Source organism: Manis javanica, chromosome 1 (assembly GCF_040802235.1).
Source record: "Manis javanica isolate MJ-LG chromosome 1, MJ_LKY, whole genome shotgun sequence".
NCBI lineage: Eukaryota > Metazoa > Chordata > Mammalia > Pholidota > Manidae > Manis > Manis javanica.
This window is the reverse complement of record NC_133156.1, coordinates 56,440,013-56,467,996: the sequence shown is the minus strand read 5'-3', so window position 1 is coordinate 56,467,996 and position 27,984 is coordinate 56,440,013. Positions and strand designations below refer to the sequence as shown.

The window sequence follows — 27,984 nt, the reverse complement described above, 5'->3', positions numbered from 1 at the left end:
GAGATGGAACTGTGCTGGGCTAGGATAGGAGGCTGCTCAGCATATAAAGCCGCCGTCCCCGCGGCTGCAAGGGTTTGCTTTTTAACTCCCTTGTGACCCTAGGGTTGAAGGGTTTCCGGTCGGAGGCCATTAGATGGGACACCCGGAAGGCGGAAGTCTTAGGACGGAAGTGGCCCAGAGGGACGGAGAATGGCGATGCGAGGCTGGAATTGGCGCTGGGGCTGGGGCCGGCAGTGCCCGGGAAGGTCTGGGCTTACCGGCCCCGGCCCTGGCCCCATTACACTTCTGTTTCTTCTTCTCCTATTGCTGGGGCTGGTGGCTGCGGATATAACTGATGGCAACAGTGAACACCTCAAGAGGGAGCATTCGCTTATCAAGCCCTACCAAGGTGAGGCCAGGGGCGGGAATGAGTGCGGGGAGAGGGCGAGGCTGTATAGAGTTGAGAAAGGGAGTTCCCTTTCTCCTGTGGGTTTTCTGCCTATGGCAGTGCCAGTCCTGGCATGGCCTCTTACGCTCCTGTCTGTGCCGGTCTCTGCCCACAGGGGTCGGTTCCAGCTCCATGCCCCTCTGGGACTTCCAAGGCAGCACTATACTCACGAGCCAGTACGTGCGTCTGACCCCTGACGAGCGCAGCAAAGAGGGCTCTATCTGGAACCACCAGGTGAGTGGCTCCCAAGAAGCTAGGCATACCCTTAAGTAAACCACTGCTACCAGCCTCCGTAGCAGCCCGGACCTGAGATCTTGGTTCCCCACCCCGTCTTTCCCCTTCCCCTTCCCCATCTTGCTCACAACCCCCAGTAATAACAATGGCTATTGAAGTTACTATGTGTGAGGAACTGTGCTTGACGCTTTACAGCCTTTTCACTTAGTTCCTTCAAAAGCCAGATGAAGTAAGCGGTGTTATCTCCATTAACTAACCAAAAAGGTAAGGCCCAGAATTGAAAGTGCCTTAGGCAAAGTCACATGGCCTATAAGCAGTGGGGCTGTCAGACTCTCTGAATTGAATCTTCCCAATAGTGGAATAAATGGAATAAACAGGTCTTTACTGGGCATTGTGCGTGTGTTAGGCATCCTTAAAATGCCTTAATGCATTTAATTCTTAAACAAGCTGTTTGAGATAGATGGCCGTCCTCATGCAGAGTTAACAGTGAATGGCATAAACAGTAATTAGACTGATCTGTCTGATCTCCAAGCCTAGCAGTTCACTCACTACATTTGACTCCCTCCCCCTGGACAGGGTAGGAACCTTACACCTTAGAAATTCTTGCAGATCTCCCTCAGTTTCTGTTTGAGTGTCTTGTCATCAGTGATATAGAGGGGCTGGACTTGTGGGCAGTTCTAAATTTCTGTGACCTTTGCCGCAGAGGTCAGGCAGCTTCCAGTGTCACTGTCATGTCAAACGTGAGCAGTAGCCAAGTTCGGTCGCTACACAGATTCCATGGCGAGGAAGTGTAGGTCAGGGAAGAGGTGAGAGGAGAATTATTTTGGGCTGGGTCACAGCTTGGGGCAGAACCTGCTCCTGCCCCTTTCTGCTTGATCCCAACCCTTCCCACAGCTTGTGTTGTTGACTAGTGTCCTAGTTTTCTCTACTGTCTTGCTCTTTGGTCCTCTGGGTGACTGCCCTGTTTAGTTCTGGGAGCCCACACTGTCCTTGTGTTGCCTCATCAGCTTTCATCTGATTCTCTGAGCCTGGGGTCTCCTGTGAAGGAATAAATGCGCCTTTTGAAGGAATATAACAGCCTGGCCCTTGATGCCTGGTATCTCCAGCCTGTTAATTTTTTTCTAGCTTTCCTGGCTGCCTTTTCGCTTCAGGACCCTTGCACTTGTTCCCTCTGTCTAGGACACTGCCTCCTGGCCTTTCATGCCTGCTTGGTTCCTTCTCATCTGGCGTGTCTCAGCTTGAGTGCCACTCACTCAGAACTTCATTAACTACCTTGTCTCCCCCAAGTCACATTCTGTTACATTATTAGGGCTTTCAGATCATTTTAAAAGTTATAATGTAGCCTTATATTTTTCATGGAAATGAGTTCAGTGTAACTTTTTTTTAAGTAAGATACAAGCAGTGTTGAAATTTTTAGGAATTGGTTTGGTCACAAGTAATTACAGTTGTAGGTAGCTGGAGATTGGCATTGTAAGTGATAGGAGAGGATTCTGCACCTGCCTTGATAGAATTTTCACAGGCTGGAATATAACTGTCTTCCTTCCCCCACTTCTGCATTTAGCTCCAGGGACCTTCCTATTTGACTCCTCTGATACTCACTGAAGGGTTGCAGTGAATCCTGTAATTCCTTAAAGAAATTGCTTGGAATTCTTAGAATTTTATGCCCAGTGTTTCCCAAGAGCAATGCTCTTCCTTTTCTGGGCCATAGAGATGCTTTCTGGACTTTTTCTTTTCTTTGCTGCCTTCACTCTTTCTGGGACAGGAACTAAACTAAACTAGCAAACACCCTGAGTACCTGCTGTCTTCCAAGCAGAGATAAGACCCAGCTCCTGCTGCGACAGGGGGCAGCCCAGAACAAGGAGTGGCGCAGAGGTGACTAGAGCTCTGTTGAGCACAGAATACAGGGACTGGCTGGGCTACACCCTGACAGGGTCTTGTGTGGAGGCTGCAGTGGTGGTGTTGACATTTTTTTTGCCGATGTACTATCTGAAAGTATATATATCCCCTTGCATTTTTTTTTTTTAAGAGGGCATCTCTCATATTTATTGATCAAATGGTTGTTAACAGTTAACAACAATAAAATTCTGTACAGGGGACTCAATGCACAATCATTAATCCACCCCAAGCCTAATTCTTGTCAGTCTCCAATCTTCTGAAGCATAACGAACAAGTTCTTACATGGTGAACGAGTTCTTACATAGTGAATAAGTTACATGGTGAGCAGTACAAGGGCAGTCATCACAGAAACTTTCAGTTTTGATCACGCATTATGAACTATAAACAATCAGGTCAGATATGAATATTCGTTTGATTTTTATACTTGATTTACATGTGAATCCCACATTTCTCCCTTATTATTATTATTATTATTATTATTTTTAATAAAATGCTGAAGTGGTAGGTAGATGCAAGATAAAGGTAGAAAACATAGTTTAGTGCTGTAAGAAAGCAAATGTAGATGATCAGGTCTGTGCCTATAGACTAAGTATTAATCCAAGCTAGACAAGGGCAACAAAACATCCACGGATGCAGAAGATTTCTCTCAAAACAGGGGGGTCAGGTTCTAAGCCTCACCTCTGTTGATCCCCAATTTCTCACCTGATGGCCCCCCTGCGACTGTGCCTGTCTTAGGTTGTTCCTCCCTTGAGGAATCTTACCCGTCTCTGGCTCCCTTGCATTTTTTAAAAGTTGATATCCAAAATTGTTTATCATAAGTTAAAATATTTGCAAAGGAAATAGTTTCCAATGTACTTTAAATATTGCCATTTAAAAATAAAAGTGGTAAGTACTCCTAAGGGTATTCAGTGGAATCTAAACATTGCAATTTGATATCCATGCTTTGTTATAATAAACACTATGAGTCAGCCCAAATTGTACATCAGTTTTTTTAATTAACTTGTATTTTCATTTCATTTTCCACATTGAGTTTTATCCTAATTCAGTATTTTTAATGCTTGAACATTTCTTACTGATTAGCCTATCACATTCTTCTGTAACTAAAATAAGTGTAATAATTTAAATTTTGTTGGGACCTTCAAACTAAGATATTTTAGTATTTTCCTTGGAATTATTTTAATTATTGGAACACAGTTAATCAAAATAAATGCATTTTTGCTCATTACACGATTTTTGAATAGTTACTATACAAAAGTAAAAATTTATTGAAATGCATCTCAGTGTTGTCTCCCTACCCCTTCCTGGATGAATGTTGTCCGAAGAGACAGACCTCAGCACCACTCCTGCTTTTTGTTTTTATAGATGTGATTGCTGAGAATCTTTGTTCACCTAGCTAGATGGAGAGGCAGGGAATTTTGTTAAAACAGGGCCACTCAATATTTTGAACTTGTTTTGGTTTAAAACCCCAAATCATGTAGTGATTGATCTTTTACCAAAATACTTAATAATATATCAGATGATATTGGATTAGCCCTGCCCTCCATTTTGTTGCAAGCAAAGACATGGAAACCGAATTGTGAAAGACTGACTGCCAGGTGATTCTGATTTAGTTGGCCTGGAGGAGGGCCAGGGTATTAAGGTTTCTGAGTTTCACAAGTGGCTAGCTGTGCAGCGAAAGTGGAGGACTATGACCATGTCACATTCTGCCCCTCAAAGCAGCTTCTAAATCAGTTGCAGCCTGTACCTCATCTGCTTAAAATCCTTCAAAGGCTTTATATTGTGTGTATTGTATTATTTCTGTCCGCTGATTGGCAGTCTTCAATCTACAGAACGTGGAGACTTTCTAAGGCCAAGATAGTCTTGTAGGAATCAGTTTTCAAGTCCTCAGCTTTCATGTGTACTCTTTCCTGAGATTAATCTGCGTGCGAACATGCCAGGGACAGGAGGGGAGGTCTTCCTTTCCCATCTCTCCATTCACAGTTGCCCTTCTCCTTGGAGGCACACCTCGCCCCAGCTTGGACTCTTACCACAGCGCTTTGTTCCCATGTGCAGAAAACTCCTGGGTGCCAAAGAGGTAATTTGAAATCTGGTTTCTGGGTTGACTTTTATATAGGTGAAACATTTTTTAAATATATAAGGGCTTCGTTATTAAAAAATTAAGTTATTGATACCTAGTTTAAGTTTGTCACAGTCAAAGAACATACTCTATGATTTCAGTACTTGAAGGTCTGTTGAGACTTAGGAGTGGTCAGGTTTTTGGAAAATGTTCCTTGTGTGCTTGCAAAGAATGTGGCTTCTCTTCTCTGCTAGTTGAATATAGTGTGCCGTTTAGGTCCTTAGGTCAAGTTTGCTGAATGGGTTCAAATCTATACCCTTCCTGACATTTTTGCTTGTTTTTAACAGTTAATAAAAGAAGAGTGTTAAAATTTCTTTGTATGGATTTGTTTTCATCTTTTTAATGCTGTCAATTTCTGCTTTATATATTCTGAGGCTAAAATTTTCCTGGTAAATGAAGTCTTTTGTCACTAAGAAAAGCCCCTTTTTAAACTTTTTATTGAATTAGCTGTATAAGTTTGCTTTTGGTTAGCGTTTGCATGTTTTATCTTTTTCTGTCCTTTTTTGCGTTTCTTTATATTTTAGAGTTGTCTTTTGTGAAGAGCATATAATTAGGTTTTGGGGGTTATTAGTTTATTTTTATTGTGATAAAACACACATAACAAATTTTACCATTTTAACTTTTTTTCCTTTTTAAATAATTTAATTTATGAAACCATTTTCTTCAATAGGATACTCATTGGCATTGAAGCAGTGCTTAAGAAGGTAATGAATATCTACAAAAACTAGCTTTGGTTATTGTATTTATGTATCTGTACATGCAAAAGAAAATTTCCTCAAACATTTTTATTGTGGTACAGTGTATATAACATAAAATTTACTATCTTAACCATTTTTAAGTGTACAGTTCAGTGGCATTAAGTACATGAAACTTGTGCAACCATCACCACCATCATCTCCAGAACTTTTTTTATCTTCCCATACTGGAACTGTACTCATTAAACAATGACCTTCCATTCCTCACTCCCCACAGCCCCTGATAACCAGTATTCTACTTTCTGTCTCGAAATTCGACTAGTCTAGGTACTACTTCATAATATTTGTCTATATCTGGCTTACTTCATTTAGCATTATGTCTTCAAAGTTCATCCATGTTGTAGCATGTACCAGTAGTTCAGTCCTTTTCATGGTTGAATAATATTTCTGTGTATGTGTGTGTACACCATGTTTTGTTTATCCATTCAGCTGATGATGGACACGGGTTTCCACTTTTTTGGCTATTGTGAATTATGCTGCTATGTACATGGGTGTATGTAAGTGTCTGTTTGAGTCCCTGCTTTTAGTTATTTTGGGTATATGACTAGGAAATGGAATTGCTGAGTCATATGATAATTCTATGTTTAACTTTTTGAGGACTACCGAACTGCCATAGGACAACACCATTTTACATCCCCATGAGCAATGCACAGGGGTTCCAATTTCACCATATCCTTGCCAACACTTATTTTCCATTAAAAAAAAAAAATAGCCATCCTAATGGATGTGAAGTGGTATCTTGTTCCATTTTGCGTTTCTCTTAATAACTAGTGATGCTGAGCATCTTCTCATATGCTTATTGGCCATTTCTATATCTTCGGAGAAATGTCTATTCAAGTCCTTTAATCATCTTTGAATACTTTTTTTGTTGTTGCTGTTGAGTTTTAGGGATTCTCTATTCTGGATATTAATCCCTTATCAGGTATATGATTTGGAAGTATTTTCTCCCAGTGTGTGGGTTGTCTTTTCATTCTGTTGATGTTCTTTGGTCAAGTAACAAAAAGCAAAAATTTTAAATTTTGATGAATCGAATTTATCAATTTTTTTGTTGTCTGTCATGAATATTTTCCCGTGTTCTCATCTAAGAGGTTTTTTTTAAATAGTTTTAGCTCTTAAGTTTCAGTCTTTGATCCTTTATTTGATTTTTACACTGAACTTTTATTTTGAGAGAATTGTAGATTCACATGCAGTTGTAAGAAATAATAGAGAGCCTGTGTACCTTTACCAGCCTTTGGTCTGTCTACATTTAGTAAAATTAGTGATGTATTTGGGTTTAATCTACCATCCTGTTTATTTTGTATTTGTGCTGCATTTCTCTCTGGTCTTTTGGGTTGGTTAATTTTTTTATTTTTTATATATTTTTAATTAAGGTATCATTGATGAACAGTCTTATGAAGGTTTCACATAAACAACATTGTGGTTACTATATTCACACATACTATCAAGCCCCCCCACATACTCCATTGCCGTCACTGCCAATCAGCATAGTAAGATGCTATAGAGTCACTACTTGTCTTCTCTGTGCTATCCTGCCTTCCCTGTTGTGTTGGTTGATTTTTATCCCATTTTTGCTCTTCTAATTTGAAAGTTGTGTGCTTGTTTCCCAGTTCTTTTAATGGTTACTCTGGAGTTTAAAACACACAGGCATGTTTTTACCAAGCACATGAAAAGATGCTCAACATCATTAGTTATTAGAGAAATGAAAATCAAAATGTGTACCTTCTTCCTGGACAATGCAAGGATTTTAGAACATTTTAATTCCATTTGCCCATTGTTGTCATTTATTTTAATCTTTTCTATTTTGGATCACATGAAAATTGTTTTATGCACTCAAATATTTATTTAGATTTTTACCCTCATATTTACTGTATTTGTTGTTCTTCATTCCTCCCTGAATCTCTGACTTCATATCTGTCTCTGGATCATTTTCCTTCTCTTTAAAGAATGAAAGGTAGTTTTAATGTTTTTGCTTCTCTGAAAATGTCTTAATTTAACTTGCATTCTTAAGTGATACATTTGCTAAGTATAGAATCCTATGTTGGTTGTTACTTTCTTTCAACTGCAAATACATCAATCTGTTATCTTCTTGTTCCCAGTGTTTTGTTTAGAAGTCCAGTTTCAGGCTAATTTTTGCTCCTTTGAAGGTAATCTTTCTTTTTTCCTTCTGGTTACTCTTAAGAGTGTCTGTTTTTCTTTGCTCTGTCTTTTCCTACCCCCTTTCTTTTTTAAATGTGCCTACATATGGTTTTCTTTTTATTCATCTCTTTCAGTTTGTAAGATTGAAGATTTCTGGTATAATGTCTTTTTTTTTTTTTTGACAGTAGCAAGAGGGTACCTCATTCTGTTTCATGGGTGCATAGTATTCTGTTGCAAAGATACACCATCGTATTTTTTTTTTATGTCCCCTTGGTATAATGTCTTTGAATGAGTTTTAGTAAGTGTTTGGCCATCTCTTTAAGTATTCCTTTGCCCTATTCTCTTGATTCGTGTTCTAAAACTCCAGTTATACATAGCTTAGACTTTCTCACTCTTTCCTCTCTCTTATCCACAATTTTCTATCACTCTTAAATTATCCTCGGTTTCATTCCGGATATTTTTATCTGACTGGCCTAAGAGTTCACTCATTCTCTCTTCATCTGTGTTTAATCTGTTGTTACACCTATGCATTACATTGTTAATTTCAGTTATTTTATTCTTTTATTTCTGGAATTTTTTGTAGTGTTATTTTTAAAAATTTCAGTTATTTCCCCCAAATTCTCAATCTTGTCCTTGAACATAGTAAGCCAGTTAAATTGAAAGTCCAATATCTGGAGTCTTGTCAACCTGTTTCCTCCCTCCTTTCCTCCCTGCCTGCTTGCTTGCCTGCCTGCCTGCCTTCCGGTGGTTTTTGTTCATATCCTGTCTCTTTGTGTGCCTGGTTATTTTTTATTGTGTGCCAGATATTATATTTATAAGATTGTTTGTTAAAAAATTTTGAGGGCTGGGTGAGTCATCTTAGTCCAGTTTCAGTGATTGGGAGGACTCAGAGCTGAGCTACAGCCCCTGGGAGGGCTTTTCTCATTCACTTTACTTTTGGGCTGCAGTCTTGGGGTTCCAACCCAAAGTAATATTAATTCACCAGGCCTTCCTCTCCCTTAGCTGGTCTTGGGCTCAGATTCCTTGTCCATCTATCCTCGAGAGCCGGTCGCATCACCTCTCACTTGCCCCCTGTAGAACTGCAGATTCTCCCAGAGCTGGTGAACTATAGAAAACTGGAAAGGCTGAGACTTCACACTGTGTGTAAGCTGTCACGCAGTACTTGCTAGCTCCATGTTCTTGGGCTGGAGCTGGGTCTTTTTACCTGGGTTCCTGGTGCCCAGAGCCAGAACAGTGTCTGATGGATCAGTGAGTGCACAAGCCAGATCACCTATGATGGGTTAAAAAGGCTTTTATTTTTGAGTTTTTTCTGATTACAGAACTAATATGTTCATTATACAGAATTCAAACAGGAAGTAAACATTGCCTGTAGTTACCTACCAAAGTCACCTATCATTAATGTTGGCTCATGTTTCTATGATTTTTTTTGCTTTCTTTCTATATATACTAATTCCTTTTTTTTTTTTTCCAAAAATGAGAACACAGCACTGATACTGTCTTGTAGTTTGCTTTTCCTCTCTTAGTATCTTTGATATCGTTAAGTGTAAGTGCTGATGGATCTGCCTCATTCTGTTAAAAGGCTGCAACAACCAAACTGTCCCCAAGAGGGTGGGAGCATTCACAGCCCCATTGGTTGAGAGTTTGTGTTTCTGTCCAACCTCACATCGGTGCTAATGATCTCTTTAATAGTTGCTGATCTGATAAGTCAACAATACCTTGTTTTAGTTTGTCTCTCTGATGAGCCTTTGTTTAATCACGCTCACGCACCCATCTGCAGACTTCTTCTACAGTGGATTCCTGTCAGAGTATATGTTGACAATTTAGTTTTCCTGAGCAACTTCCTGGTGAGTGAGGGCAGGCTGTTTCCCTTGCCTTGGGAGGTGCTCTGTTCTGCACCTGGTGTTTCTGGATGCCAGGGAGCATCTGTCTTCTTGGTAGCGGCTCTTCATTTAAATTATGGTAGCCCAGAGGCCCCAGAACATGACCCTTCCTCCCTGTCACCACTGGGGCTTGGTTAGGTCTGCAAGAGGCGGGAGGTGTGCTGGCCAAGAGCTTGGAGTTTGGATTAAGCCAGACCTGGTTTGAGTCTCAATTTGGAAGGTGGTCACAAGGAGGTGGGAGACTAGAAAGGAGTTGGTGCAGTTTGTGTTAAAGTCCTGAAGGCCATGGAAGATGTAGAAGACAGAGCACAGCTTTCTGAGTCAGAGCTAGGTGTGATTAAGACCAACTACTTACCTTCCGTGGACAAATTATTTTGCCTTTGAATGTGTTTTGTTTTTTGTAAAATATGTGGCTCAAATAGAGGTAGTAATCCTTTCACAAGGTCCCAGGGCAGGAGCAGTGGGGATGGAGAGAGGAAGCTGCACCAGTGGGTTTGGTTGATGTGAAGAAAAGGGAGTCATGGTGTGAGAACCTGTGGCCAGGCCAGGAGGAGACTGGGGCTGGGGTGGTGAAGTCTGGGCCTCAGCAGCCTTGGGACACTGTGGCCTCCCTTTCTCCCCTGGAGGGTCTGGCAGCCCCCTCCCTTCCTGATGAGAACACTGGGAGTGGGGCTGCATTCCATTGGTCAGTGGCACTGGTGACCTTGCTTGCTATCCTGGTATCAAGGAGTGCCCTCTGGGTGGGGCAGATGGGCCTGTGCCAGGTTCCTTCCAGCTGGCAGGGAGGCTCATGGAGCTCTAGCAGATCTTTTTGCTCTGCCTCCAGCCTTGCTTCCTCAAGGACTGGGAGATGCATGTCCACTTCAAAGTTCACGGTGCAGGGAAAAAGAATCTCCATGGAGATGGCATCGCCTTGTGGTACACCCGCGACCGCCTGGTGCCAGGTAGGGTGGTGCCCGCGCAGGTGGGAGCATCTCTGGTCAAGGAGCCTCTACTCTGCACGCTCCTTTTAGGGTGTTCCTGCTCCTTGTAGAGGAAACCTGGGATCTCAGGCTGGCTTAGGGGAAGTGTTCCTTTGGGAAGAGGAGTGGCTGGTTCCTGCAGCTCAGCTCTACCCTGCTGTGGCCTGGTGTCATATGCCAGCTAAGAATGGTTTTTACTGTTCTATTTAAGGGAGCAAAAATGAGGAAGACTATGTGGCTGAGACCATAGTGGTCCAAAAAGCCTAAAATGTCTCTTCTATAGCCCTTGACAGAAGATTGCTGACCCCTGCGTTTTTGCTCTGGAGGGGTCCTTCCTGCTTAGCTACCTGTTTTCACAGGCTGGGTTATCCCCTTGTCACCTGACACCTCAGAACACACAACTAGGTGCTGTCCCCTCACAGTTCAGGGTTCAAACTTGAGTCCTTTGTGTCACACCCCTGCAGACCTCCCCTTAGAGGTCCCCTCTTTTTCCTGGGTGAGCAACCACAATGAACCCCTCTTGCCCCTGCCCGCACTCGCATTACTTTGTCCTTCAGGTACTTAGGAGACAACTCTAATTTCCCCCATTGTGAGAGCATCTCCTCTAATTCCAGGACCTGTGTTTGGAAGCAAAGACAAGTTCCATGGCTTAGCCATCTTTCTGGACACGTATCCCAATGATGAGACCACAGAGGTAGGCTCCTGCTCTCTCCCTCAGAGCAGGACAGGAAGCGTTGGGTAGCTGGCTGGTTCTCTGGTCCTGGCACAGAGGAGCCTCTGGGGATCAGCGTGGTGGGGTACCCTGTGGCCTTCTACAGGCTGGGCTGGCCCTGGAGTAACTAGTGTCTTGGTCTCAGCGTGTATTCCCGTACATCTCGGTGATGGTGAACAATGGCTCCCTGTCCTACGACCACAGCAAGGATGGCCGCTGGACCGAGCTGGCGGGCTGCACGGCTGACTTCCGCAACCGTGACCATGACACCTTCCTGGCTGTGCGCTATTCCCGGGGCCGGCTGACGGTGAGCAGGCAGGACAGGGGCCCGGCTCTGCCTGTGCCAGTTCTGCAGGGTCTCGAGGAGGTGGGTGGGCTCAGGCCTTGGGTGTGCCTGACCCACTGGTCGGCTGCAGGTGATGACTGACCTGGAGGACAAGAACGAGTGGAAGAATTGCATTGACATCACAGGAGTGCGTCTGCCCACTGGCTATTACTTTGGAGCCTCGGCTGGCACTGGCGACCTGTCTGGTGAGTGTTTGGGCTGAGCAAGGCATTAGGTCCCATTCTTGACCTTCTCTGGTCTGTTGGGAGCTTGTGATAAAGTTGCTTGCCTTCTTAACTTTCTTCCTTTGGTTCCACACATGCCTGGGTTTCTTCCTCATCTTCCATCACCTGTGTAGGTCGGCACACCCTGGGCTTATTCCATGAGCAGTTCCTCCCCAGTGATCTTCCCCTCTCTTTAGATGCTGGGATGCTTTGAATCTGGCCTCTGTAGAATCCCAGATTTTCATCTCCAGTCCAGACCTCTCCAGACTTAGATCACCAACAGCCTGCTCAGGACCGCATCTCACTACTAAGACATAAATGGTATCTCTGTCCTTCTGATTGCTCCGGCCAAAAAACCTTGGTGTCATTTTGGACTCTTTTTTCCTCTTACACACCACCTCTCATCCACTGGCGAATCCTGTGGCTTTGTCTTCACAGTGCAGCAGTCCACTTCCCTCCCCTACAACCTGGTGGGGCCAGGCCACCATCCTCTTGCACTTGGACAACAGCAGGGGCCCCCCAAGTGGCCCCCACTTTGCAGGCCAGCCCCCAGAATTCTTTCCCCAGCATAGCACCAGAGTGATCACTTTAATACTTGTGTGAGGTCTCACCACACCTCTCCAGTCATGCAGTCAAGGCCAGTGCGTGTCCCACCATTGGTCTGCCAGGCCCCACGTGCCAGCCCTTCCACTCCATCATCAATGAGTCCATGTTCCCTGCATAGTTTAAGTGTCCCCCACCCCTGCTCAGGCCGTCCTGACTTCAGTGCCCTCCTGCTGCGGGCCTTTGTTCTTATGCCTCATCCTTGTCTCAAATCTTGCTCAGAAGTCACTTCCTCAGTGGGGCCTTCCCTGATTCCCTTATTTAATATTGCACATACACCCGTTAGTCCCCTGCAGGACTCCCTATCTCCTTTATTGGCTTTGTTTTTCTTCATAGCATTTAACTACCTTGGAATCTACTATATCATATTTATTGGATGGTCTGTGTCCCCCACTGAACTGTAAGCTCCATAGAGCCAGGGTTCTGTCTCATTTGGCCCACAGTGAGTGCTCTGTGAGCACTGGGGTGGCGCCAGCCTGAGTAAGCCTCAATGGGCCACCAGGTCTCAGTGGCACTTGATTGTGGCCCTTGGCCATGGTCCTGTGTCCTCCTCTCAGGGCCTCCTAGGCCCAGGGCCAGCTCCTGCCATTGGAAGCAATGTGGAGGACTAGACAAAAGGCTTGTTCATCCTTAGGATAGACATTACTAGGGCCTGTAATCTAGCCACTGCCCAGGAACCTCCCCTTCACCATGAAGTGTCTGGGTCCATTCATTCCCCAGAGTGCCCATTGTTTAGAAGTTTTAAAGTTTTTAATGTGGACATTTTAATTGTGTACCCAAAAAGGGGAGAATAGCCCAGTAAGCCACCTCATTCCTGTTACTCACCTTCAGGTAATCATTACCTGCTCATTGATTACCTGGTCATGAGTTATGACAATGCCATTCTTGCTTCATCTGTAGATCTACCACAACCCTTCCCTTCAGGTTACCTTGAATTTCATCTAGCAGTATTTCAGTGTGTGTCATGAGAAAGTTCTGGAACAAAGCCAGGTCTGTCTGGCTCTGGATCTCACCTTTTTAAGATGCAAAGATGTAGGTGGATCTCTCTCAGGCTGTTTGGAGAGGCCCAGTGAAGAGTGTTGGAGATGGCCATTTGCGCAGTAGTGTTGGGCCGTCAATTGAAGGGTTGTGAATGCCAGCCTCTGCACCAGGCATCTCAGAGATAAAATCATGTGAAATATTCCTAGGTAGGTAGCAGTCTCTTCCTCTTTTACACAACTGAGACCATTGGGCATTTGAGAGTTGAAGGGAGGGGTTGCTTCAGGTTCACACCCAGAGGACTGCAGTCTGCCTTCAGGGTGGTGCTTGTTCCTGAGCCTCCAGAGGTTGTGTGTGGTCAGGTACCACCTGGGCTCTGCCATGCCAGGCTGCCAGTCCTGCTCTATAGGATCTTCTTTTTCCAGGCTGTAGAGTTCTTCATGAAATGGGGCCTTTCCTCAGGTTCCATTGGGTTTGCTGGACTGATAGCTGACCAGGACCTCTATCTTATCTCTGAACCTTAACTTCCACATCTCAAAAATGAGGTGATCAATGACTGGTTAGACCCGGGCCTTTCCCAAGTCTCCTCAGGTACAGTCACTGACCATGCATGGGGTCGAGCTCTCAGCCAGTGGCCGAGTTGTTCGTCTGCACCCCATCCTGGGTCTCTGACAGGAATGTCTGGCAGCTGCCTCCCTACCTTAGGGAGGCTCAGGCTTCTCAACCACCTGTAGAACAATGTGTGGGTCCTTATCTGGTTCCGTTTTCAGGTAAATGCCACCTGCCTGGCAATATGTTTTCCACATTGTATTTACTTTCTCATTTACTATCCACGATAACTATCAAGATGGAGATTATCGCTTCCATTTCCAAATGGGAAACTCACCTGCGATTTAGACCCAGGTGACTGACTGTGAGACCCATGCTTTTTTCTGTCCGCTCTGCCTCTTCCTGGGTTTCTGCCTGCTGTGTTCTGCAGGTACTCCAGCCCCTGGAATATAGCCTGCTGCAGCAGCTGGAGGTCGCTGGCAAGAAAACAGGCCCAGCAGTGGGCAGAAGCAGGCTTCTCCCTAGGCCACTTCGTGTGGCTGGGGTAGCAGCTTCTCTCTGGGGAGGGGCAAGGGCCACATTCCCCAAGGCAGGCTCCATGACTCTTATAAGCTAATTTTTGGTCCAACAGACAACCATGACATCATCTCCATGAAGCTCTTCCAGTTGATGGTAGAGCACACACCTGATGAGGAGAACATTGACTGGACCAAGATTGAGCCCAGCGTCAACTTCCTCAAATCGCCCAAAGGTATGTGCGTGAGGCCCCTTCTGGCCTGGGCTGGGTGACCTGGTGCAGGGCTGTGGCCTGGGCTCTTGCCCATGATCTGTTTGCCCTTGCTTTGTCCGGCTGTGGTTGTGGCCTGGACTTTCGGGTCAGCAGTCAGTGCCGATGAGCAGACGCTAAGAGCACCTGGCCTGCTTCCTCCTGCATTCAGTGCTGGGACAGTGGCCACTAAAGCCAAAGTGGACCGTTTGTTGGTATGGGCGGTGAGCAGAGTGCTCTGATGCCACAGGTGTGTGACCTCGATGAGCAGTCTAGCACATAGGTCCTGTCATTGGCCAGGGGAACTGATCCCTCAGGTTTCCTCAGCTAAAAAGAAGTAAAGGCAGGATTCAAATTAGTTTTTGCAAAACTCCAAGGCCTGGGCCCGTCCCAAGGCCCTAACCAGCAACCACTCCATTCTCTCAGTGCAAGTGCTCTTATTGGAGAAGCAAGGCCCTGGTGTTTGGAGAAATCCACCCCAAGAACCCTGGAGTTGGCATCTGTGTGCCCAGTGGGTGATGAAGTACAGGCTTCATTGGGGCAGGGTTCCTGAGGGGCTCTCAGCCTAGCCCAAGGTCACCATGTAGAGTATTAGCCAGAGTGAAACCCAGTATTTTATATGACATCTCACCTTTTTAAGATGCAAAGTGCTTTTAGGTATGTTAAATCCTACTGTATACTATTCTGCAATCATTGGTTGGCGGTTTCTGGCTGCCAAGGGCTTTCAGAGACATCTGCTCTGACCCACCCAAGAACCCCATGTGGTTGGCTTGGCGGGAATTAGCTTATTTATAGACTCATTGATCCATTCATTCCTTCAGCAAATGGTTGCTGCCTGGCCATGGCCTGGGCACTGCTCTGGGGCTCAGTCTAGTAACTGAGGCAAAGAAGAGGGCAGAGGTAGGGAGGCTGGTGGCAAGACTAGGTCAGTGGGCCTGCCCAGGTCAGGTTGGCAGAAGGGAGGATGTAGGTGAGCTCTGACTCGCATTCCGGCAAGCTGAGAAACACGCGTGGGGCAGAGGGCTGAGTGGGAGCAGGCCTGAGTGGACCCCACAGTGCAAAGTAGAGGGCCATAGCTGGGGGGTGGAGGCGGAGTGGCAGGAAGGGGCCTGGGATGTGGAGTCTGGATGCCAGCCTCTGCCCACAGACTGACAAACTTGCGGAAGTCTGCTCCTACTGCTCACAGCTGCCTCTGAAAGGAGACCATGAGCTCCACAGCCCAGGGGGCTCTGGACTCCAGGAGATAGCCGGCTGTCAGGGCCTGGGGCTAGTGAGTGTCAGTGAACAGAGGAGCGGTGTAGCTGCAGCAGAGGGACAGGGTAGCAGGCTGGCAGCCTGGGCGGTTCCCTGGGAGCCTCCGTGTGTTCCCAGGTGTGAGTCAGGCAGCCTTTGGCCAGGGCTGTATTTCTCCAGATGGGGACCTTGGATGCTGTGCAGGGTGGTGGGTGGGGCTTGTGAAAGCAGACTCAGGCTCTCTGAGGGAGCCCCCAAATCTTGTTTTCATCAGTTTCTTGCAGCAGAGGGCACCCAGGGCCTCGATCCCTGGGAACCTCAGTTCCAGTGGGATTTTCCCTCTCTCTGTTGGCCTGTCCCTCACTGGTGCTGTGAGCAGGCCCCAGCGTCCTCCTGTAGGTGGGTGTGGGGCCCTCACGGGCCCATCCCCTGCCTGGTCCTGTTGGACTCCCCCTCTCTTCTCCCTCAGACAACGTGGATGACCCGACGGGGAACTTCCGCAGCGGGCCCCTGACGGGGTGGCGGGTCTTCCTGCTCCTGCTGTGTGCGCTCCTGGGCATCATCGTGTGTGCCGTGGTGGGGGCCGTGGTGTTTCAGAAGCGGCAGGAGCGGAACAAGCGCTTCTACTGAGTGGCTGGCACTTGGCTCTGGGAAGGGCCTGGTCTTCATGAGTGTGAACTTTTTTTTTTACTGTGGCTGTAAAAGAAAAACAAGACGACCTTATTTCTTAACTGTCTCAAAGAAATAATTAAAAGTATTTTCGTACATTTTGCTTCTTGCCCAGCAGGGACAGGCTCCAGGCTGGGGAATAGAGTTTGGCCTCCCCATAGTTGGGGATAGAGGCTCTGGCCATTGAGATCATCTCAAGAGTAGGGGGAGTCTACCTGCAGCTGGGCCAAGGCCCCAGCAGGTGGCTGTTGAACACTGGAGAACCCCCAGCCGCAGTGGGGTGGGCACCTGAGGACTCGAGCAGTGATTTTGTTCTGTGATGTGCAGTGTGTGTGATGAGCGAGGTCAGCTGAGGACGCTTGGCCTTCCTGTTTGCCCTCTGAGCTTCTTCCCAAGGCAGACCTTGGAGTGAGGCTGAAGGAGCAGCTAGGTGGGACCCAGAGTGTGACTTTGCTAAATAAAGTGAAATAACCAACCTCCGCTATGTGAATGTCCTCAGGGGCTTGCTTTTCTTTTTCTTAAAATAACTTCCAGGTGGCCAGGGCTTCTCGGCTGTTGGCTCCCACCCTCAGCCCTCTGGCAAAGCCCCAAGAGGCAGGTGTGTGCTCTCCGACCCGCCCACCGTTCCCGGGTCAGGGAGCACACAGTTGTCAGAGGTCAAGCAAAACTTGCCTTGTGTCACACAGCTAGTGGGGTCCTGGGACAGGGCCCTGTGCCATCTCCTGTGTGCTCTGAGCCTCTGAGGAAGATGTCCGGTGCCATGCAGAGGGTGTGACTTGAGCCCGAGGAGACTCTAGGGAACGCTGGCTGAGGAGGCTCCAGGATGATCTGGATGGGATTTGTGGGTGCAGGAGGACATATTGGTCAGTAATGGTATTCCCTGTGGGGGCCTTGAGTGGACAAAGATGGCACAGAGTGAAGAAAGCTAGCAGCTGAGGAAAACCCTGCCTTCTGGCAGCTCTCATGGTTCCCCCACCCTGGCCCTGGCCTGCCGCTGCACCCAGTCATCCCCTCCTCACCACCCCTGACCCTGGCACGGCCCCAAAACTTTGTGTCCCAACCAGTCCAGAGCCATCTTCAGCATCTTGCCTCTTGTTACACTTGTGTGTCCATCCTAAAGGCAGAGCAGCCCTGTCTTTCTGTTGCAACCAGGCTTTTCGTAATTAACATTATCAGTTAGATTCTTATTCTAAAAAACAGGTAGTAGAGAAGATGAAGTGAAGAGTAAGAATTTTATTTTCCCCTCGGTCTTTCTTCTCACTCTCTAGAGCTTTTCATCGCCTACTATTAGCTGTCTCTTGGCCTCTCCATGTTTTCCTGTGTGTATACAGGACTCCTCTTATGATAGGTTGGATGCTAAGAAATTGTTTGCAGGCTCACAGTGACCAAGAGGTCTGGGGCCCTGTCCATGTAGCTGTGAGAGTAAATGTGAGCCTCCTTACTGAAAGATTTATGGAGCAGCTTCCCCAAACAGTTTGTTTCTTGAAAATAGGTAACTTTCATTACCATATGTCATTATGCGTGGTTCTGAGCAGTTCAGTGTATTAGCGCATTTTGCTCCACAGCACTTAGCCTCATGGCTGCTGCCTTGCTGACCATCTCCTTCCTGGTGGGGAGCACTGTGTCCACACTGATGCGGATGGTGGGGCCTGGAGCCTGGAACTTGCATGTCTGCTGTAACCATGTCATCAGCACCATGCTTACCATGCTTGGCCTTTAATTTTTGGCTCTGTTTTTACCTTCCACAAATTCCTGAATCATTAGGCAAACTGGCAGCATACTGGATGGCTGTCTCCCTTGGCTACATTTTAGAGTCACCTGGAGAATGAAAGTGAGCCTCCCTTGTTCTCTAGTTCTGGTTTAAGAATTGGTGAGGCCTGGGCAAGGGCAGTTACAAAAGAACCATCAACTGATGAATATACAGACTTGAGAACCAGCAGGTGTTAGACAAGTGATTTGAAGACATAGATTAGGATGATCATGGTCTGTTCTTGGCTGGCAGGGTCTTGCTTGCATCCCTTTCAAAGTTCATGCCTAGAGGTGCTTCCCTGGAAGGTTAGATGTATGTTCTTACATCAGTCTTTTCACATGTGGGTCATGACACCATAATCTACGTTTTTGCCACAGGCATTTAAACCTTCAGTAATTTCACCAGTGGTAAGTTAAGTAGAGCTGTATATCCATGTACCTGCTGTGCAATGTGAGAAATAAAATATTGCTGACAGACTTCATCCTATTTGTCCCCTGCCCTAAATACATGCATGCCTCTCCTCTTGGAGGTGATCTCTGCTGATTCTCACTCTTAATATTTCTTAAAAAAGTTACCATGGTGGTATATATCCCCAAACACAGTATTGTTTTACATTTTAAATAATTATAAATGGTACCCAGACTGTATTCCTCAATTCCTACTAAAGTTCAGCATTGTTTGTAAGTTTGGGTTGCATATAGCTCAGGATATGGCATGAGTGGACTCCAGTTTCTCCATTTAGTCAATCACTGCTGGGTGGCTAGACAGTGTCCAGGTTTTTGTTCTTAAGAGCACTGCTCTAAACACTCTTGAGCACATCTCTGTCCCTCGGTGTCCAGGAACTGCCCAGTTGTAAGTTACGTGCAACATTTCAGTTTTACTAGATGTCCCGTTGCTCTCCAAAGTGGATTGTATCTGTTTGGCTCCTACCTGGGCATCTGAGATCCCTGCCCACTGCTTAGCACTTGATACTGGTCAAGTGTTTAATTGGTGACAGTCTGATGGGTGCAATAGTTTTTTAAAATTATTATTAAGGTATCATACACTCTTAGGAAGGCTTCACATGAAAAACAGTGTGGTTACTACATTCACCCATATTATCAAGTCCTCCCCCGTGCCCCACTGAAGTCACTATCCATCAGTGTAGTAAGTACGAGGGTGCAATAGTTTTAATTTGAATTTCTCTACTAGTTAGGTCAAGGATCTTTGTGCCATCAAAGACACTTTGTGTTTCCTCCATGGTGGTTTGGTTTTTGCTCCTTGCTTTTTCTTGTGGATGTATATGAGCTCCTGCATCCTGGTTGTCAGGTTGTGTGCTTTGCAGATGCCTCCCAGTATGCTTGTCTTATTTCTCTAATGGTGTCATCTGATGTACAGCCTGCATTTTAATATTATTTACTAAGCTTTTCCAAATATTTTTTCATGCACCAGTCTTAAAATTCTGTTTTTCAAATTTAGTGTATCATCTTCTTGGAATTAATTTTTTGTATTGGGTGTGATTTAGGGATCTAGTTTTCCCCGCCGTGTCCAGCTAGTTGTCCTGGCGCTTACACTGACACATTCATCCTTCTGCACAAGCAGCAGCCCCACTGAAGCAAGCACGTGGCTGGCCCATGCAGCCCCATCCTGACACTGCTCCCCCACCTTCCTCCTCTTCCCTGGCCAGGAGGCTAAACTCAGCCACCCTCCCAGCTCCTCAGTTAGTGTGGCCCTGTGAGAGCTGTACCTGCTGAGGAGCGAGCAGCAGTCTGCTGACGAGGCCCCAGTAAGACTTGCCAGACAGCAGCTGCTGTGGCCGTTTGCCTGCCCCCCTCCTCCTGCTGCAGTGTGGAGGTGACACCTGAAGGTGCAGAGAGGCCTCCTGGGACCATGGGGCCAGAAGTGAACACTGGAGCTGAGTGCAGGTTCTTAGCACATCTGCTGAGGTGCTGCCCCAGCCTGGGCTGCTGACCGCTGGGCTTTTATGGGAAAGAATAAATCTGTATTTGTTCAGACTACTGTGAGTCGTGTTTTCTGTTACTTCTGGCTACAAATAGGCTTGCCTCTCTCCCCTCTCATGTACGTGTCAAGTTTTCTAACATGTATGGGTCTGCTCTGGATCACAGGTAATGACTGCATGCCCAGTGTATGCCACATACTGTTTTATGCACTGAGACATAACAGCCAAAGGGACAAATCTCGTGGGGAAATCAGGTGAAATAAGTAGAAAATGTGCTGCATCAGGTAGTGCTTGTATTTGCTTCTTAGGGCTGATGTAACTAAGTACCACAAACTGAGTGGCTGTAAACAACAGAGATGTGTTCTCTTGTAGTTCTGGAGGCTGGAGGTCTGAGCTTGGGGCATCAAGGCAGTGTTCCCTTTGATGGCTCTAGGGGAGACTCCCTCCTCACCTCTTCCTAGCTTCTGGAGATTCTTGGTATCCTTGGCATCCTTGGCTCATAGATACAGTTCTCCGGGCTCTGACTCCATTGTCACATGGCTGTCTTCACATTGTCCTCCTCTATCTCCAAATGTCCCCTTTTTATAAGGACGCCAGTCATACTGAATTAGCCACCCCCATGACCTCATCGTAACTTGGTTTGATCTAAATAAACCCTGTTTCCAAGTAGAGTCATATCCTAGATACTGGGAATTAGGATTTCAACATAGCTTTTTTGGGGAACACAGTTGAACCCATAACAGTGGTTGTTGGTGGAGGGGATTAAGGAAAGTGAGTAAGAAGAGTCAGATGAAGGTGGAGAAGGACCTGTGATTTGGCCACCAACCTGCAGGATATGGAATGAGAATTCATTGAGCTGTATACTTAAAAGATTTATGCATTTTTCCATATATAATACTTAAATATTAATTTTAAAATAAATATATGCACATCAAAAGGGCAGCTTTGTTGTAAGAATTTCATGACCAGTATTTGACTTTTTTTTTTTTTACCAGTGTAAGAAATTTCTTTATTTTCCATATTTAATTATCACAAATTAGTATACAAAAGTCTTCTATTCCCATCCTTGTGCTAATTCCAAAATAAGACTTCTTTCATCAATAGTATGACTCTGCTGCAGCAGTGAGATTAACAAACATTTATTCATTGGTAAATTCTAAAGACCTTTAATAATATTCAGGTTATGTGATGAGAAGAAACTAGCTAATGTTTTCATAGATTTTTAAATATTGAAAAATCTCTCAGATTTCATTTTAAATATTATTAGTAGTAGTTTTGGAGTTTCTGCTCTTACCACATCAAAATTTACAACCATAATGTTTTATACAACGATAATATTCACTACATAAAAGATGAAAAATACTCAGTCATATATTTCATTTCTAGTGGGACAGATAACAAAACAAAGCAAAATTAAAATGTTTGTTTGCACTACAAACTTTTGATATCTTCCAAGGCAAATACACGGGTTATTTTTATTTTCTGACTAGGAAAAAACTGGCAGAAGAGACAGTATTAAAAATTAGACTAGCAGTTAGGCTGTTAGTCTCCACATCAAGCAAATTATCCCTATACTTCCCTTCATTGTTGTTAATGGAGACTGTTGCTCTACTAATCCTTATGATCCAGTGATTTCTTTTTTCATGTTTCAGGCAGGACACAGCAGGTGAGAGACTGGGTTTGTTAAGCTGGGTCAGTTTATCCTTGTTCTGTGTGTTCATTCGATTTTATGTTCATTTGCCTACTGTACACATACAATAGAAGCGCTGAAGCAATCATTGTTAGCCTGGTATCCGCGGGGCGTCAGGCAAAGGGTGGCCCCCAAAGAGACAGGCACCGGGCCCCGCTGGCACAGATCCTGGCATTTCTTGATTTCTGTCAACAGTATTGACAATCCATATGTGCACTGAAATAATCTTTCCCATGGTTGTTCTTTTTTTAATTTTTAATTTTTTTAAACAGACACAACTTGTGGAAACTTTATTTTCCATCAGCCTTGTTTCCTTTTTTGTTGAAGAGTCTGGAAGAACAGCCTACGACCACTCAGTCGTAGTTCCTACCTACTCGGAGGCCTGAGCAGCAGGAGCTGTGGACCAGTCTTCAGAGGCAAACTGCTGAACTAGCCCAGGGGGCGCCTGCATGCCTTCAGATCAGTCTGCGACCTCAGGCTGGGCAGCAGTGACCCTGGGGACAGGAGCAGCCCTTTCGCTCTGAAATCCCTCCTTGGTCACAGCCTTTCCAGCCGCGGCCTGCTCTTCCTTTTCAGTCCTTCAGGGTGTCTGTAGAAGTAGAGATCAGGCATGACCTCCCACAGTGTTCACAGGAAATGGTGCTCCACACGCTTAGAATATCCCGGGGCAGCACCCACCACATCAGACCCACCGAGTAAGCTCCCTTGTTGCACGGGATGGCAGTGTCCACACAGTGCAGAGGAGGGTCCGTGGTGCACAAGGCACTGGTGGGCAGGTTAACCTAAGACGCCTCTCTGAGATGCTGGTGGTCAGTCCTGGGACTGGTGACCACCAGAAGTCTCAGCACCCAGAGGCTGCCGGGAGCTCGCTGGTGGAGGTTCCTGGAGGGAAGCGGCCGGCAACGGGAGTGGCTCCACTGGTGGCAGCAAACTTCACAGTTTGCTGGCCAGTGTTCCTAGATGCTGTGGTACTGACATCAGCCATGTTTTCGATGGCCAGCAATGGCACAAGCTGTCAGCAGAAGTTTCTCCCAGGTTCTCCAGATTTATGGTGTAGATGCCATTGCTTTTCCTGTAGATGTACTGTTCCATTTGGAGGTCAAGGTTGGTGCCAGCAAAGTGGGTTTCTGCTGCAAGGAATTTGAGGACATCCTCCTCCCTAATTTGCATAACATCAAGGGCTCTGGGCATGAAAGTTTCCCTTTAAGTTAGGATGGGACCACAGAACAACACCACATGGACCCCTTCGCCAGCATGGAAAGCTTCCCCATGCTTTCATGGAAACTTTTTACGAAGTTTTATCATGCTTCATTTTGATTTCCAATTTTAGTTCCATCATGGACTAAAGGCTAACTAATTACTTCTATGAATCTTTATTATAAACTAGTATGTACTAGGCAGTAGTCAAAGGATGCAGAGGTTCAATTCTTGCCTTCATGGAGTGCTAAGTCTGGCTGAGAAGACAGTATGATTCAGGATCTAGTTTGGAAACGTAGGCCACACTAGGTATTGCAAACCAAGGGGGTTTGATGTGGGGTATTGGTTCCTGGGGGATGGGGAAGGCTGAGAGAGCAGAAAGGTGCCCTGAGGTGTCCCAGAAATTCAGTGTAGGAAGCAGATGCCTCCCAGAAGGAACAAAAGGAAGAGGTGATGTTACCAGAACCTCAGAGCTTGAAGTGCCCTAAGGGTGGTGCTGAAAACCTCTGAGAAGAGGGACCCTGACGGTCACCAGGACTTGCAAGGGAGGTACATTCCCACTGGGGAGGGAATATGGTACTAATGGCAGGATAAGGCCCGTGCAGAAGAATCGAGCCAACTGGCTGCTGCTGCTGGCATTGGAAAAAAGGAAGACCCTTTTCCCCCCTTTCCCCTTCTAATCCCCATCTAGTACCTCCCACCAGCAGAACCCAGCAGGAGGCTGACTGACTAAGGAGCCTGGGAAACAGTTCCCAGGGTTCCAGACTAGGCATATAACAGAGTATAGAATGTGGGCTTGTGACTTAGAGATAATGCTTGAATAGCCTTCAGAGAGCAGGCTCCTGGACACATACCAGTGGAGGGTAGTAGCATGCCCCGTCCCCGATCAGCCACCACCGCAGATGGCATTTGCACAAAGAGGAATCAACGTGTGTGTGTTGTTTTCTTTTACTCAGAGTAGAACCTAATCCTAACTCATGTGAGTCAGCATGTTGATCAGAGGGGGAATCTATTAGGTAGAAGGAGGGAAATACTTTAATGGCTAAGTTGGTAAGTTTAGGAGAAGTGTCACAGGTCAGTGAGAATTTAGGAGGGAGTGGGATCTTGTGTGAGAGAATGTTAGAAGGGAGAGGGCCAAACCCAGGCTGACTTGGGAAGTTATGCAGTGAAGGTGGACCAGCAGAACTCAAGCTGGGTGCCATGGGTTGGGTGTCTGGGCAAGGGTACGTCCTCCCAGTCTTAGCTGGTTGGCTCCTCAGATACCACTGCTTGGCTGGAAACTCTAGAAATCAGTAATCTTGAACCTGGATTCTCTTGGGATCCTGGGGGAGCAATTTTAGCCTGTTGTCACCACTATCCTGAGAGGGCAGAACAAGAAACCAACAAATTATTTGGGATTTGGGTTCCAAGATTGGTATTAATTTTTTAAATTAATGCAATTCTGGTCTCTTTGCCCTCTGATTCTTCTGTGCTGTATCTTCTGCATTTTTTGTTTTTGTTTTTTGTGATCCCTTTAGAAACCTTAGAGACAGTTTGATGAGGTAATCATTCTGTGCTCTCCTCTACCTGAAAATGGATTTATTTTGCTCTTATACTTCTGTTTGTTGTCACCAATTAGAAGTCTGATATCATCTTCTGATTCTTGTTTCTTTCAAATAGATTACTTTTCCTTCTGGAAGTTTTTAGGAATAGTTACCTTCGGTGATCTGAAACACCGTCCAGATGTGTCCAGATTTTAATCTATTTTTTTTTTCTCCTACTTGGCACTTAGGGTCCTTTTTAAAGGAGTTTGAAACTCAAGCATTTCTTCAGCTCTGGGAAATTTTCTTCTATTATCATTTATTATTTACTCTCCTGCTGATGTGTTGTGACAGTTTTACACTGCCCCCAAATTCTTTGATGCTTCTTCCCATCAAGAGGTAGGTTGTTCCCTCTCCTTGAGTGGGAGGCTTGTGATCGTTTCCGTCAGTGGAGGGTGGCAGAAGTGATGCACTGCGATTCCAAGGCCAGGTCATAGAGGCCAGGCCGCTTCGCCTGACTGACTGAGACGTTAGCTCTTGGAGCCACCATGTGAGAAGCCCCACGACCTGAAACCCCATGCTGGGGAGCCCTGTGCAGGCACTCTTGTTGACAGTGCCACTGGTGCCCATCCACAGCCATCGGCCGAGGTGCTGGACATGCAAGAAAAGAAGCCATCTGAGCTCCCACAGCAGCTATTCATCCTAGCAAAAGCCCAGGCATCATGGAGTGGAGAAGAGCTCACAGATTCCTGTGTCTTCAAATCCCCAAACCACAGAGTCCGTGAACATAAAAATGATTGTTATTTTATACGTCTAAGCTTCGGGTTGGCCTTTTCTATAGCAATAGATGATTAGACCAAACACACAAACACAATCCCCAGCAGTCCTCTCCATCTCTAGTGAACTCCGGTTGGAGGCACAGGAAGGGAGAGGCCATCGATGTTGCCATAGCCCTGGTCGTCTGTGTTCTTGTGCTTGCAGTCATCTGACTGTTGGAAAACAGGCATTTCCCATTGCCTCAGGACTGTGCGATCCACGTTCATGACATGGGCCTAAGGGCATACTTGCCCCCTCTATTAAACCAAGGATGAGGTTTTTCTCAAAGTAGAAACCTAACATCACATTAGGAACTTATTTTTTTCACCAAACAAAGAAAAATCCCAGCTAAAGACATAATTGTGTGGGCTAATTGAAATAACTTATAGGTAGTATCAATACTGTTTTTTTATTTTAAAATGTATCAAGCAATATATGCAATAATTAAAAAATCAAATATATCAAAGACTCCTAGCCACAACAAAAAGAACTACTCTCCCATGATACAGAAGCAGTGATGTTCAACTCTTAGCTCTTTCTCCTAATACTTTTGTATTTCTAAGTTTCTAAGTGCTGTGTTTTTATCTTAATTAAAAATTTTCAGCATTGTATATTTATTTGTATGATACTTGATGTTTATTAGCTTTTACAGCCCATCTTCTCTCCAACTTTTGAATATGATTATATCCCTATATTTAGCTAAATGGTCATTTTCAGTATACAAATGTATTGCATTCTTGATCCAGGTAGAGCACCCCAAATCCAGTGCCCTGATTGTGTGGCTTTGAACTTTTCCTTTAGTTGGTACTTGCCTCATTTTTTTTAATTGAGGTATCATTGGTATACAATCTTATGAAGGTTTCACATAAACAACACTGTGGTTACTACAATCACCCATATTATTAAGTCCCGCCCATACACCCCATTGCAGTCACTGTATCAGTGTAGTAAGATGCCACAGAGTCACTACTTGTCTTCTCTGTGCTGTACTGCCTTCCTCGTGACCTACCTATATTGTGTGTGTTAATTACAATGCCCCTTAGTCCCTTCTCCCTCCCTCCCTACCCTTCCTCCCCACCCCTCCCCTTTTGTATCTGCTAGTCCCGTCTTGGAGTCTATGCGTCTGCTGCTGTTTTGTTTCTTCAATTTTGTTTTCTTGTTATACTCTACAAATGAGTGGAATTATTTGATACTTGTCTTTCTCCACCTGGCTTATTTCACTGAGCATAATACCCTCTAGCTCCATCCATGTTATTGCAAATGGTAGGATTTCTTTTCTTCTTATGGCTGAATAATATTCCATTGTATATACTTACCACATCTTCTTTATCCATTCATCTACTGATGGACACTTAGGTTGCTTCCATATCTTGGCTTTTGTAAATGCTGCAATAAGCATCAGGGTACATATGTCTTTTTGAATCTGGGATCTTGTTTTCTTTGGGTAAATTCCTAGGAGTGGAGTTACTGGGTCCAATGGTATTTCTATTTTTAGATTTTTAAGAAGTCTCTGTATTGCTTTCCACAATGGTTGAACTAAAATTTACATTCCTACCAACAGTGTAGGGGGGTTCCCCTTTCTCCATATCCTTGCAAGCATTTGTCATTCCTTGTCTTTTGGATGTTGTTCATCCTAACTGGTGTGAGGTGATATGTCATTGTGGTTTTTTATTTTTTTATTTTTTGGTATCATTAATATACAGTTATATTAGTAACATTGTGGTTATTAAATTCCCCCCATTATCAAGTCCCCACCACATACCCCATTACAGTCATTGTCCATCAGCGTAGTAAGATGCTATAGAGACACTACTTGTCTTCTCTGTGCTATACTGCCTTCCCCGTGCACCACCTACATTATGTATGCTAATCGTAATGCCCCTTATTCCCCTTCTCCCTCCTTTCCCACCCATCCTCCCCAGTCCCTTTCCCTTTGGCAACTGTTAGTCCATTCTTGGATTCTGTGAGTCTGCTGCTGTTTTGTTCCTTCAGTTTTTGCTTTGTTCTTATGCTCCGCAGATGAGTGAAATCATTTGGTACTTGTCTTTCTCCGCCTGGCTTATTTCACTGAGCATAATACCCTCTTGTTGCAAATGGTAGGATTTGTTTTCTTCTTATGGCTGAATAATATTCCACTGTATATATGTACCACATCTTCTTTATCCATTCATCTACTGATGGATACTTAGGTTGCTTCCATTTCTTGGCTATTGTAAATAGTGCTATGATAAAACATAGGGGTGCATATGTCTTTTTGAAACTGGGATCCTGCATTCTTAGGGTAAATTTCTAGGAGTGAAATTCCTGGGTCAGATGGTATTTCTATTTTTAGTTTTTTGAGGAACCTCCATATTGCTTTCCACAATGGTTGAACTAATTTACATTCCCACCAGCAGTGTAGGAGGGTTCCCCTTTCTCCGCATCCTCGCCAGCATTTGTTGTTCCTAGTCTTTTATGTTGGCCATCCTAACTGGTTTGAGGTCATATCTCATTGTGATTTTAATTTGCATTTCCCTGATAATTAAGGATGTGGAGCATCTTTTCATGTGCCTGTTGGCCATCTGAATTTCTGCTTTGGAGAAGTGTCTGCTCAGACCCTCCACCCAT

At 45.2% G+C, this 27,984-nt stretch overlaps 1 protein-coding gene and 1 pseudogene across 3 annotated transcripts; one reads left to right on the top strand and one right to left on the bottom strand.

Annotated features, from left to right (window-relative positions):
- Positions 1–25,988, top strand: LMAN2 (lectin, mannose binding 2). 3 transcript variants are annotated; one of them, XM_017675041.3, is made up of 8 exons: positions 1–388; positions 543–661; positions 10,271–10,388; positions 11,021–11,100; positions 11,264–11,425; positions 11,535–11,649; positions 14,429–14,548; positions 24,813–25,988. In XM_017675041.3, the coding sequence occupies exons 1-8, from the start codon at positions 190–192 to the stop codon at positions 24,962–24,964; spliced, it is 1,065 nt and encodes a 354-aa protein (XP_017530530.1). In that variant the 5' UTR covers positions 1–189; the 3' UTR covers positions 24,965–25,988. The 3 variants fall into 3 exon arrangements, with proteins under 3 accessions (XP_017530530.1, XP_017530531.1, XP_017530529.1); XM_017675042.3 differs by lacking the exon at positions 24,813–25,988 and adding an exon at positions 19,882–20,209 and having other exon boundaries at positions 11–388; XM_017675040.3 differs by lacking the exon at positions 24,813–25,988 and adding an exon at positions 16,266–18,696 and having other exon boundaries at positions 20–388.
- On the bottom strand, positions 21,853–23,035 carry LOC118967798 (small ribosomal subunit protein uS2 pseudogene; annotated as a pseudogene).
- Positions 25,989–27,984: the final 1,996 nt, after the last annotated feature.